This window comes from Aegilops tauschii, chromosome 7 (assembly GCF_002575655.3).
Source record: "Aegilops tauschii subsp. strangulata cultivar AL8/78 chromosome 7, Aet v6.0, whole genome shotgun sequence".
In the NCBI taxonomy this organism is placed as follows: Eukaryota; Viridiplantae; Streptophyta; class Magnoliopsida; order Poales; family Poaceae; genus Aegilops; species Aegilops tauschii.
Genome location: NC_053041.3, coordinates 42,586,960 through 42,600,189, shown reverse-complemented (window position 1 = coordinate 42,600,189; position 13,230 = coordinate 42,586,960). Strand labels below are relative to the sequence as shown.

Here is a 13,230-nt window from a genome sequence, read left to right as displayed (position 1 = left end):
ATTATATAAGAAGTTGTAGAAATTTCAAATAGTGCCCAAAACAGTTTAATCTCAGCTGTCCGAAACTTATAAAAAACGGAGGGAGCAGCCGGGACTATGTTGCGTCTATCACACCCACTCACATTGGATACAGTCTTTCATCATCAATAAGCAAGGACCGTTTTATTTCCCTTAAAAACAAAGGAAGAATGTTCCATCGTTATTTGCCTTTCCCTCTAAGCAACATATTATTCCCAATATTTAGCAGTACTTGACATTGTTGAAAAGTTGTACTGTACTTGTCATGCAAAAGAATAACATAAGTAAATACTCTACTATTTTTCACCGTTGTTTAGTTTCTACGGAGCTTTTACCATGGCTCCCTTTCCACCAGATATTTTATCGAGTAGTAGTAGTAGTATCTCGAAATATCTTCTCTTTCCGGAAGTAGTCCCAGCACACTTTTCTCCCCAGCGCCACGTGGACCGTGCTCGCACGGCCAGGACGCCTCCCACGTACGCCTACGGGGCTTCCTTCCGTGCCGCACCCGTGCATAAAACAAATCAGAAAAAGGGGAAAGCGGGTCGGAAGGGGAGAAAGGTAAACGCCGCGCACCGCAATCGGAACGGAAATCCCCCGCGCCGCACGCCGAATCCGTCGCCGGAATCCATCGACCGATCCGGCCGGCCAGCCGGCGAGAGCAGGGGCGCGGAGATGGTGAGCGCCTTCTTCCTCTTCTGCGGGTGCGTGGAGCAGGCGAACGTGGCGGTGGTCGAGAAGTGGGGCCGCTTCCTCCGCCTCGCCGAGCCGGGCCTCCACTTCTTCAACCCCTTCGCCGGCGAGCTCGTCGCCGGGACCCTCTCCACCCGCGTCCAGTCGCTCGACGTCAAGGTCGAGACCAAGACCAAGGTATTTTCCTCTTCCTTCTTCCCCCCTTGGCTTCTTTACCGCCACGTCACGATTGCTCTGTTTTCCCCGGATGGATGGTAGCCTACCCTAGATTCATTGATCATCTATTTCACTTGCCGGTGCTAGATTCGCGATTAATAACTGCTGGAAGCTGACGAGATCGCTCCTGCTGGGATGCTAGTACTAGTAACTAATTAATTCATCGTGGTTGCCCAACTCTCTGCAGCGCTGGGAAGGTTGCTCCTATGAGTTGAACTTGAAACACCCCTGGCCAAGCCTGGAAAAATCGCCAAATTAAGAACTCTCTGCGCCCAGGGCCCGTCTCTGCCCCTGTGTCTGGTCCGGTAGAGCGACCCTATCAATAATGTCATGTTACTAGTTTCTACTTTAGTAGACACATAATAATGCATATGTGTTTGCGGGTTGTTGCAATCCCCATGTAAGCTAGTGGGGAAATTTTGTTTTGCCGTTCCAAACCAGTTCTGGATTGTCCTTTGGGAGGTGCTTGGTATTCCTATAGCTGCTCAAGTATTTCCGAATGTGAAAATAATAGAGTAGTGTTACGTCTTGGGATGATGTTAATATTGGCTGAGAAATTATGTGACAGTGTGAGAACATTGCTTGCACAACGTTGGGTTATCTGCAATTCAATTGGGTTTACAGCTGGAGCAAACCTTCCTTTTTATCTATTTTTTCTTCTGATGGTAGATGTTAGGAAACTTGGCCATAATAACCCAGTCGTTCACACATTCTGAGTTTCTGACCATATGATGGATAGGCTATAGTAGTTAAAAATCAAAGGGAAATATGTGTCATTGAAGGGCCATTGTCATAACATCGATGGCTTTGCTTGTTTCTATACTTGCTGAAACAACCGATGATCTCTTTTTCCCCTGCAGGATAATGTGTTTGTTCAGCTGATCTGTACAATTCAATACCGGGTTGTTAAGGAGAATGCAGATGATGCGTTCTACGAGTTGCAGAATCCCCAACAGCAAATTCAGTCCTACGTCTTTGATGGTAAATATTAATATCTTGCTGTGCCGTTTATACTGTTTCTTCAAAGCCTAAGCTGGTGGCTGGTGTTCTTTTTCTGCAAAATAGTGGTTCGAGCCATAGTTCCAAGAATGGAGCTGGACAGTCTTTTTGAGCAAAAGAATGATGTTGCAAAGGCTGTACTTGAGGAGCTTGAAAAGGTAACTCCATTAACCTATTTTTCTTGTTACATGTATTACATACTGCCATCGCACATTGTTACATGTATTTAAATCATTCCGCTGGATTGGTCAGTAATTTATTTTATTCAGTTTCTTTGCCCCAACGTGTACCATTACATTGGATTTTGGTCAAACATGCTATTCTGATGCCCACAGATGTTACTACACTTTTGGGAAAATTGGATTTATGGTTCACTTAATACCACTAAAATAGTTCAGTTCAACTTATGTCACTGCTCAGGCAAGTACATGGTTATCAAATTATAAGCATCATTCTTCCTTGGATGATTGGTTTTAATTTCTGAGAAAACCATATCCTTGTCTGATTTGTACAATGCTATCTGTTGCTTACGCTTATTTTTATTGCTGAGCGGTAATGCCTGTTTGTCCCTAAAAGAACGGTTTCCCTCTGCAGTATCCGCAGCGCTTTGTTGTTTCTTCTTATTACACCATCTCTTGAGAAAGTGATCCTGTGTTATGTACATTATCTTCTTGGATTATCTTCTTGGATGGGTCTGCTGAGTACTGATTTTTTCTGTCTTGCATGGAAGCTGGTTAACTTAATGAATCCTACCTCTGTTTGTCCAGGTGATGTCAGATTACGGTTACAGCATTGAGCACATTCTCATGGTTGACATCATCCCTGATGCTGCTGTCCGCAGAGCAATGAACGACATAAATGCAGGTATAATGCTGTTTTGAGCAGTAGTGTATCTGTGTATTTGTATCTGGAGTCCTGTTTTCAGGTTGTACAGCCTAGGAACTGTTTATTACATGCTGGATTGTCTTCAAAACTTATCTCCGCTCTTACCCAACTCTTAAATTGCTGTCTTCTCTTCTCATGCTTCATATGGTTGTTCTCTAATAGAGTACACTTGTTTAGGCTCTAAGCAGTTCTGTTTATATGCATGTGTGCTCACTTTAGCCTGTCAACCCTTGTCACAGCCCAACGGCTCCAGCTTGCGAGTGTCTACAAAGGAGAAGCAGAGAAGATCCATCTGGTGAAGAAGGCGGAAGGGGAGGCCGAGGCTAAGTACCTGTCAGGCGTCGGCATCGCCAAGCAGCGGCAGGCTATCACGGACGGCCTGCGGGAGAACATCCTCAACTTCTCGCACTCGGTGTCGGGCACGAGCGCCAAGGAGGTGATGGACCTGATCATGGTCACCCAGTACTTTGACACCATCAAGGAGCTCGGGGACAACTCGAAGACCACCACGGTGTTCATCCCCCACGGCCCGGGCCACGTCAAGGACATCGGCGACCAGATCCGCACAGGCATGATGGAAGCGTCGAGCAGCGGCCTGTAAGCCATGGCCGTCTGTCCGCCATGTGATGATGGTTTGGCTGGATGGGTTTTCTGCGTGAGGCTGGGAGAGTCGATCTGTTTATATATATTGTTAGAATTATAGTAGACTACGTACTTATTTATTTGTTTTTAGTGTGTAATAATACAGGCGCAGGGACTTGGTTGTGCATGAAGATTGTAGAGTTCTGGTATTATATAATCATAAAATGGGAAACATTTTGTGTTAGATTTTACATTGGGTTTACTTGTTTGAGATGTGGTGGGAACTATTCCGCTCCAATTTATTTGAAGTTCTAGCTTTGCACTAATTTCGCCAACGCTTCGGGGCCATGGCATGGCGACTCGCCGCTCCTGGGTCAAGAGTTGTAGGCTTGTAGCTGCCAGGAGCGGTGCGGACTCCACTGTGCATGACAAATGGTAGTTGTTCTATATCAGGCGTCAGATAGATGAGGGAACAGGACACTCCCACGTCGACCTAAATGGACTCGAAATGTTGTGGCCCATTTACGTTGTTCTAATTTTTGTGAAAATATATATATTAACTAAATAAAAAATACCTGGAAAATATATATTTATAAAAAATATACTGTTAAAATAAATTTGATGTATAAAAAAGGCTTCAGAAAAAACATATGTTTTGAAAATGTTCACTTTATGTCTAAACAAATATTCACCTTATATTTAAAAAATGTTCAACGTGTATTTAAGAAGCGTTCACCATATATATAAAGAAATGTTCAGTTTGTGTTTAAGAAATGTTTAGTGTGTATTTAAAAAATGTTAACCGTATATATAAAAAAAGGTTTCGCATATATTTTAGAAAATGTTCATCATATATTAAAGAAATGTTCAGAATACATTAAAAATAGTTTACCTCATTTTGAAAAATATTATGTATAAAAAATAGTATATTTATAAATGAAAAGAAAAAGCAAGAAAAAGATAAAGAAAAGAAAAACGAGCAAAAAAAGTGAAAACAGGAAACTGAAAAAAAAAACCATGCATGGAAACCTTCTAGAATCCTCATAATACCAGATGGGGAAGTATCTAAACAAAACCGGATGGGGAGTACCTAAACAAAACCCGAACAAAAAAAACGCAAACAGAAAAAAAAAAACGCAACGAACGAAGCAGTACGAAACCTGTTACTGGGCCTACCCAATTAATTAGGTCGCCGACTAATATTCGAGTCCGCACGCACCGAATATGGGCCCGGGAAGTATTCGAGCGCGCACGCGGAGGAGTTTCGGCCTGGCCAGATAAAACGCGGCAGCCCAACAACGTCAAGACCAGCGCCCTGAGTCAAGCCCAAGCCCTCCAGCCTCGCCGTCGCAGGCGCCGCCTACCTCGTCTCCGGCGACGGGCTGCCACCTCCATCGTATAATCACATCCCCTCGCCGGCAGATCGCCGGCCACCCTGTACTCCTCACCCTTCGTCTCGGCTCGGGTCTAGGCAGACCTACGAAGGGGCACCCACCACCCGACGGCCGCCCCTCCTATCCATATCCATGGTGAGCTGAGTTCCTTCTCCTCTCCCTTCTCGATACCCCCCTTCCCTGCGCGCCATCTCCACCGATTTCGGGCACGCCGCGCGCCGTGGATCCGTGGCTAGGCTAAACCGAACCGAAGCTCACACTTCAACGCCGGGCTAGGTTTCTCTGTGGTTTGATAGAAAAAAAGTTGGTAGCCATGCCTCATGTATCCCTGTATTTTGGAAATTTTGTTGGGAAACATCCTGCGTCCCTGTGCTTAGAACCATGCAGGGGAGCTGCATGTGCCAACTGTGGAAGGAATAAAGGGCAGAGTCGAATGAAATGATCTCGATTGGTCTATCTTTTTCCTAACTTGTTATATATATGTTGTTCCTTTCCTGTACATAGGTTGTTGAAGGGAGACGGGGCTCTTCCGGCCACCTAGGCGCAGAAGGACCAGCGGCATCATCTAGAGCTGGCCCTGAAGGCGACCGAAGCTGGGGCGGTGGTGACCGGTATGTTTCCTCTTGGCGTCGTCTGATGAAGAAACAAGAGCCTGATTCCGTGCCATGGAAAAGAAGCAGACGTAACACGGGTTCTGAGGATCAGGTGCCAATGCAGAAGGTTATCGATCACGGTAGTAGTGTTAATGCAAGTGCTTCAAGCGGTGAGCACGGTGACGAGCAGATGTCCCATGGGGGTGCTTCGAAGGTGTCGCCTTTGGTTCGCGCTCGGAAGCTGAATGCAAACCAGTTAGCTGCGGAGGTTCTCCGCCTTCGAATGAAAGGCAAGCATGAAGAAGCTGACCAGATTTCGTTAAGTGCTGCGCTGTTGCTGCTGTGTGTTGACAGGAGTTCTTCTTCTTTGTGCAAGATCACATGACCTCTTAACTGATGTTTGTTCATTTTCAGAGAGAATATCAGAGAGGAATGGACGCTGTGCTGCAGAATCAAGGCACTTCTGTTGATGAGCCTACGCATGAGAAGGGAAGGAGCTCAATCAGGTTAATCCATCTTATGCCAGATTGTCCTATGTATGTTAAGTTGAGCTATCTCCTGTTTGTCACTCCTGCGGTGCGGTTTAATCAAATTCAGTCTCTTTACTTGTACCATTTGAGTCATGTTGCTTTGTATATTTGTTTAAACCAGTGTCGGCAGTACTTGGCGGTTGGCACTGTAGTGAATCGACCCCATGTATACGAGCCACCTGACATACCCTTAGTTCCCCGCAAAAAAAAGAAAGAAAGACATGACCTCAGTTTAGTCACTCTGAATTCTGAAATACAGCAGTATACAACAGATACTAAATTTAAAGATAGCTCATGTACTGCTGTGTGCAGATATTGTTATATCTCATTGCTTTGTTACTGTATATGCTATTATAGTTTATCTGCCTGCTTAACATACTATTGCCTTTTTTTAAGTGCAGGCATAAAGCATGCTATAGCTGCTGAACACAGGAAAGGAGAATAGGATGTTGACCTGCATGCTGCAAATATAATTATTCAGAACAGACATTACGACATGTCTAGGTGCGTAGAGGATGAGTACAATACAACGATCTGGGTGATGCTCCCAGCAGGAAGAGTAAAGATGCACCTGAGGAGAAGGGCACCCATAGACACATTTTAACCCACAGAGAGCGCTGTCTGTATTGTTTTGATAACCCATCCAGGCCAAAGCATCTGGTTATATTGCTGTAGGAAACCTCACTTATTTGATGCTGCCACAGTTCGAGCCCGTTGTTCCAGGGCACTGTATCATTCTTCCGTTGCAGGTATTAATGTTGCGCCGCGCTTCCATGAGAACCAAGTTACAAAGCTGATGATCTGAACTCCGATCATTTTTTTACCGATTTGATTTTTGTGGTTGCAGCACGAGTCTGCAACAAGAATAGCTGATGGTGGTGCTTGGGAGGAGATCCGTAACTTCAAAAAGTGCCTCCTGAAGATGTTCGCGCAGCATGGCAAGGACGTGATTTTCTTGCAGACGGTGGTAGCCTTGGCCAAGCAACGAAGACACTGCATGATCGAATGCATCCCTGTCCCCTGTGAAGTTTCACACAAAGCGCCCATGTACTTCAAAAAGGTTAGTGTGTACTGCTATCTGTATGACCAGAGCCATTCCTTGTCCTGTCTCCAGTGCTTGAATTTCTAATGAAAGCCATTCTGTTTACTTCAGGCGATCGATGAAGCCGAAGAAGAATGGTCCCCGCATGAGTCAAAGAAGCTCATCCCGACGAGCGGTGACCTGAGGCAAGTCATCCCGGAGAACTTCGCCTACTTCCGTGTGGAGTTTGGGCTGGACCGTGGGTTTGTCCACGTGATAGACGACGAGAGCAAATTCAGTGCTGGTTTTGGACTGGATGTCATCAAAGGGGTGCTTCGCTTGCCTGCACAGGACATGCACCGGCATCGGAGGCGTGCGCCCGTGGATGACCAGAAGTGAGCCGCCGCCAGCTTCATGGAGGACTGGGGGCCTTTTGAGTGGACAAAGCAACTCGACTAGATGTAAATAGTTTCAGGAGCAGTTGGAAGATGCACAAAGTAACAGTTTTGTAGGAAAGATTGCGCTGTTGTTCTACGTTTGTACGGTTTTCTTGCAGAAGTAGAAAGTTTCATAGGATACGGTTGTGAGAATCTGACGATTCTGTTAGGCTTCTAGTTGAAAGCAAATATCTGTTATCGACCCCGTATGTATGCCACTGTTGATCATCATCGATGATCAAATTATCTGAATGAAATAAAAAGGAGATGGGATTTCCCATAGCAGTTGATGATGTGGTATCTGGAATCCATGCCATCCCAGTTATACAAATGCTCAGCTGCTGATTCCAAGTGGCTTACAATTCATCCAGGCTCTAATTTACATTTTAGGAATATAGTCCGACAGGTTTTTCTTCCGCCGTGTTTTGTCCTGAAAATGCAGACATTTCATAGGAAAAAAGATTCAAAAATACAGTCCGTAGAGTTTTTCTTGCATGGTGTGTTGTCTTGAAAATGCAGGCATTCATAAAAGGAAAAAGTTGACATTCTTGAGGTTTGCAAAGAGTAAAGTCAAGATAATCTTGTTTTACAGTAACAATAATTCAGATCTGCAAAATGAAAACGAGTGGAGAAGTGGGGTATCGATCCCCATACCTCTCGCATGCTAAGCGAGCGCTCTACCATCTGAGCTACATCCCCAAGTTGTTTAAAAAATTGAAAGCACCTATTAATTTTGATAACACGTGCCATACTTTTTTTCCCAAGCATCCTTTATATATTAATATTAACTAAAGAGAGTTACATCATGCACTAGAAGAAGCAAAATGTTGATAGGTGGATGAATATGCCATGCTACCTGCCGAGTAACACTATATTTCTTAGCAAGTTCGTCTCATCTATCATATCCAACTCTCCAGGACCAGAAAATAGAGGCCGGCCTCACTAGATCTTGAGCTAAGTTGCATGCCCATGTGATCTATCACCTTATCCTTATCCTCAAAAAACAACAAGGTGATCTGTCACCATTGTTCATAACTTCAATCACCTGTGGGCGCAGTCCCATTTGAAGACGACCCGCTTCGTAGGCGCCGCATTCAGGTCAATCAATGGTGGGGTCACCTGCATGCACTCTCCGCGACGATGGAATTCCACAAGCTAGTGACCATCTCTTTTGGTCCTGTCTGCAGCTTCGGCAAAATTGCTGGAGCCTGGATGGTCTATCGATCTCCATCTTATGGAAGCGGAAACTTTTTCTCTCTCTAGAATACACATAAGCATGCGTACCATTTGCATCAAGGAAGAAGCAGCAAACAAGCCAGGTACAATGTCAATCTAAAGGATTAGCATCCACACCCACCATACGTACTATGATACATGCTTCATCTAGTCTAACCTCATGCCAATGGCGATGAGGCAAGCGGCAGAGCAACCAAGCCGCATCACAAACAACGTCGGAGACTTCTACAACATGAACGAGAGCCGAAGACAACACAAACCAATGTACATTGCGCCTCAAAGGCCCACGCCCAGAGTAGTAGTCGACACCAACTCAAGCTGCACCACCGGGACTCCTTGAGCAACCAAGATCGTGTTGGGAAACATAGTATTTCAAGAATTTTACCTACGATCACGCAAGATCTATCTATGTGATATATAACAACGAGCGGGAGAGTGTGTCCATGTACCCTCGTAGACTGAAAGCGGAAGCGTTAAGTAACACGGTTGATGTAGTCGAACGTCTTCGCGATCCAACCGATCAAGTACCGAACGCACGACACCTCCACGATCTGCACACATTCAGCTCGGTGACGTCCCTCGAACTCTTGATCCAGCTGAGTGCCGACGGAGAGTTTCGTCAGCACGACGGCGTGATGACGGTGATGATGAAGTTACTGACGCAGGGCTTCGCCTAAGCACTACAACGATATGACAGAGGTGGAAATCTGTGGAGGGGGGCAACGCACACGGCTAAAACAACTGTTGACTTGTGTGTTCTAGGGTGCCCCCTGCCCCCGTATATAAAGGAGCAAGGGGGAGGCCGGCCGGCCCTCCTGGGGCGTGCCCCAAGTAGTATTCCTACTAGGAATCCTATTCCTAGTAGGTTTCCAACAAGGGAAGAGAGGGGGAAGGAAGGAGAGGGAGAGAGGGAGAAGGAAAGGGGGGCGTCGCCCCCCTTCCCTTGTCCTATTCGGACTCCAAGGAGGGGGGGGGGCTGCCCTGGCTGCCCTCCTCTCTCTCCACTAAGGCCCATGTTGGCCCATTAGTTCCCCCGGGGGTTCCGATAACCCCTCGGCACTCCGATATTTATCCGGTGACCCCCGGAACTCATCCGGTGTCCGAATAACATCGTCCAATATATCAATCTTTATGTCTCGACCATTTCGAGACTCCTCGTCATGTCCGTGATCACATCCGGGACTCCGAACAACCTTCGGTACATGAAAACACATAGACTCATAATACCGATCGTCATCGAACGTTAAGCGTGCGGACCCTACGGGTTCGAGAACTATGTAGACATGACCGAGACTCATCTCCGGTCAATAACCAATAACGGAACCTGGATGCTCATATTGGCTCCCACATATTCTACGAAGATCTTTATTGGTCAAACCGCATAACAACATACGTTGTTCCCTTTGTCCTCGGTATGTTACTTGCCCGAGATTCGATCGTCGGTATCACTATACCTAGTTCAATCTCGTTACCGGCAAGTCTCTTTACTCGTTCCGTAATGCATCATCTCGTAACTAACTCATTAGTCAAATTGCTTGCAAGGCTTATAGTGATGTGCATTACCGAGAGGGCCCAGAGATACCTCTCCGATACACGGAGTGACAAATCCTAATCTTGATCTATGCCAACCCAACAAACACCTTCGGAGACACCTGTAGAGCATCTTTATAATCACCCAATTACGTTGTGACATTTGATAGCACACAAGGTGTTCCTCCGGTATTCGGGAGTTGCATAATCTCATAGTCTGAGGAACATGTATAAGTCATGAAGAAAGTAGTAACAATGAAACTGTAATGATCATAATGCTAAGCTAACGGATGGGTCTTGTCCATCACATCATTCTCCTAATGATGTGATCCCGTTCATCAAATGACAACACATGTCTATGGTCAGGAAACTTAACCATCTTTGATTAACGAGCTAGTCTAGTAGAGGCATACTAGGGACACTTTGTTTTGTCTATGTATTCACACATGTATCAAGTTTCTGGTTAATACAATTCTAGCATGAATAATAAACATTTATCATGATATAAGGAAATATAAATAACAACTTTATTATTGCCTCTAGGGCATATTTCCTTCGGATAGCACCTCCAAGGAGGGAACGACGTCATGCCATCGCCGCCTGATTTTCAGTGGTGGGCCCGCCTCACTTAACCAAATTCTAACCTATATATCAAATCTGAAGCTTTGGAATATTAAGGCTCCAAATAAGATGAAAGTGATGCTTTGGCGTTTTGCTCACAATTGTCTACCCTTGGGAGAGCAACTTCTCCACCGCCAGGTGCCAACGAGGACTGACTGTTATTTCTGTGGCAGATCGGAAGGTATTGAGCATGCTTTGCTTTTTTGTGGACATGCCCATGCTATCTGGGAGGAGATTAAGAATGTTTTTGGGATCAAGCTATATCGTTCATCCTTTACATCTCCAAAGCAATGGATTTTCAATTTCCTATCCTATGGTTTTGATCGAGATGTCTCTATTCTGACTGTCACTCTTTGGCACATTTGGGAGGCTCGGAATTCTGCTCGTAATGAACCTGTTGCTCCTCTCCCGAAGCATACGGCTGCGAGGGCGCGTGCTTACATTGATTTGATCTTCTAGCATATGTTCAAAACTCATGCTAGACGTGAGACCCCTGCTTCTAGCTCTCATTGGTCTCCGCCACCGCATGGTTCTTTGTGTTGGGGAACGTAGCAGAAATTCAAAATTTTCTACGCATCACCAAGATCAATCTATGGAGTAATCTAGCAACGAGGGGAAGGGGAGTGCATCTACATACCATTGTAGATCGCGATGCGGAAGCGTTGCAAGAACGCGGATGAAGGAGTCATACTCGTAGCGATTCAGATCGCGGTTGATTCCGATCTAAGCACCGAAGAACGGTGCCTCCGCGTTCAACACACGTGCAGCCCGGTGACGTCTCCCAAGCCTTGATCCAGCAAGGAGAGAGGGAGAGGTTGGGGAAGACTCCGTCCAGCAGCAGCACGACGGCGTGGTGGTGGTGGAGGAGCGTGGCAATCCTGCAGGGCTTCGCCAAGCACCGTAGGAGAGGAGAAGGGAGAGGGGAAGGGCTGCGCCAAGAGAGAGGTGTTCTCACGTGTCTGGCAGCCCCAAATACCTCCAGTATATATAGGGGAAGGGGAGGGGCTGCGCCCCCATCTAGGGTTCCCTCCCCAGGGGTGGCGGCAGCCCCCAAACCCATCTAGGGTGCGGCCAAGGGGAGGAGGGGGGGGGGCGCCACTAGGGTGGGCCTTAAGGCCCATCTGGACCTAGGGTTTGCCCCCTCCCACTCTCCCATGCGCCTTGGGCCTTGGTGGGGGGGCGCACCAGCCGACCTGGGGCTGGTCCCCTCCCACACTTGGCCCACGCAGCCTTCTGGGGCTGGTGGTCCCGGTACATTACCGATAACACCCGAAACTTTTCCGGTGACCAAAACAGGACTTCCCATATATAAATCTTTACCTCCGGACCATTCCGGAACTCCTCGTGACGTCCGGGATCTCATCCGGGACTTCAAACAACATTCGGTAACCACGTACATACTTTCCCTATAACCCTAGCGTCATCGAACCTTAAGTGTGTAGACCCTACGGGTTCGGGAACCATGCAGACATGACCGAGACGTTCTCCGGTCAATAACCAACAACGGGATCTGGATACCCATGTTGGCTCCCACATGTTCCACGATGATCTCATCGGATGAACCACGATGTCGGGGATTCAATCAATCCCGTATACAATTCCCTTTGTCTATCGGTATGTTACTTGCCCGAGATTCGATCGTCGGTATCCCTATACCTTGTTCAATCTCGTTACCGGCAAGTCTCTTTACTCGTTTCGTAACTCACATCATCCCGTGATCAACTCCTTGGTCACATTGTGCACATTATGATGATGTCCTACCGAGTGGGCCCAGAGATACCTCTCCGTTTACACGGAGTGACAAATCCCAGTCTCAATTCGTACCAACCCAACAGACACTTTCGGAGATACCTGTAGTGCACCTTTATAGCCACCCAGTTACGTTGTGACGTTTGGTACACCCAAAGCATTCCTACGGTATCCGGGAGTTGCACAATCTCATGGTCTAAGGAACTGATACTTGACATTAGAAAAGCTCTGAGCAAACGAACTACACGATCTTGTGCTAGGCTTAGGATTGGGTCTCGTCCATCACATCATTCTCCTAATGATGTGATCCCGTTATCAACGACATCCAATGTCCATGGTCAGGAAACCGTAACCATCCATTGATCAACGAGCTAGTCAACTAGAGGCTTACTAGGGACATGGTGTTGTCTATGTATCCACACATGTATCTGAGTTTCCTATCAATACAATTCTAGCATGGATAATAAACGATTATCGTGAACAAGAAAATATAATAATAACCAATTTATTATTGCCTCTAGGGCATATTTCCAACAGTCTCCCACTTGCACTAGAGTCAATAATCTAGTCCACATCACCATGTGATTAACGCTCACAGGTCACATCACCATGTGACCAACATCCAAAGAGTTTACTAGAGTCAACAATCTAGTTCACATCTCTATGTGATTAACACTCAATGAGTTCTGGTTTGATCATGTTATGCTTGTGAGAGAGGTTATTTAG

The 13,230-nt window shown here is 46.2% G+C and overlaps 1 protein-coding gene, 1 non-coding gene and 1 pseudogene across 2 annotated transcripts; 2 read left to right on the top strand and 1 right to left on the bottom strand.

Moving 5' to 3' along the window:
* The first annotated feature begins 477 nt into the window (after window positions 1-477).
* LOC109752567 (hypersensitive-induced response protein 4) lies at window positions 478-3,644 on the top strand. Its single transcript, XM_020311467.3, has 5 exons — window positions 478-888; window positions 1,788-1,908; window positions 1,993-2,084; window positions 2,694-2,790; window positions 3,051-3,644. Exons 1-5 carry the CDS (start codon window positions 694-696, stop codon window positions 3,410-3,412), a joined length of 867 nt encoding a protein of 288 aa, XP_020167056.1. The 5' UTR covers window positions 478-693; the 3' UTR covers window positions 3,413-3,644.
* A 1,668-nt stretch (window positions 3,645-5,312) lies between these two features.
* On the top strand, window positions 5,313-7,629 carry LOC109752561 (uncharacterized; annotated as a pseudogene).
* A 365-nt stretch (window positions 7,630-7,994) lies between these two features.
* TRNAA-AGC (transfer RNA alanine (anticodon AGC)) lies at window positions 7,995-8,067 on the bottom strand. The gene has a single exon. It is a non-coding gene; the product is annotated as a tRNA-Ala (tRNA).
* Window positions 8,068-13,230: the final 5,163 nt, after the last annotated feature.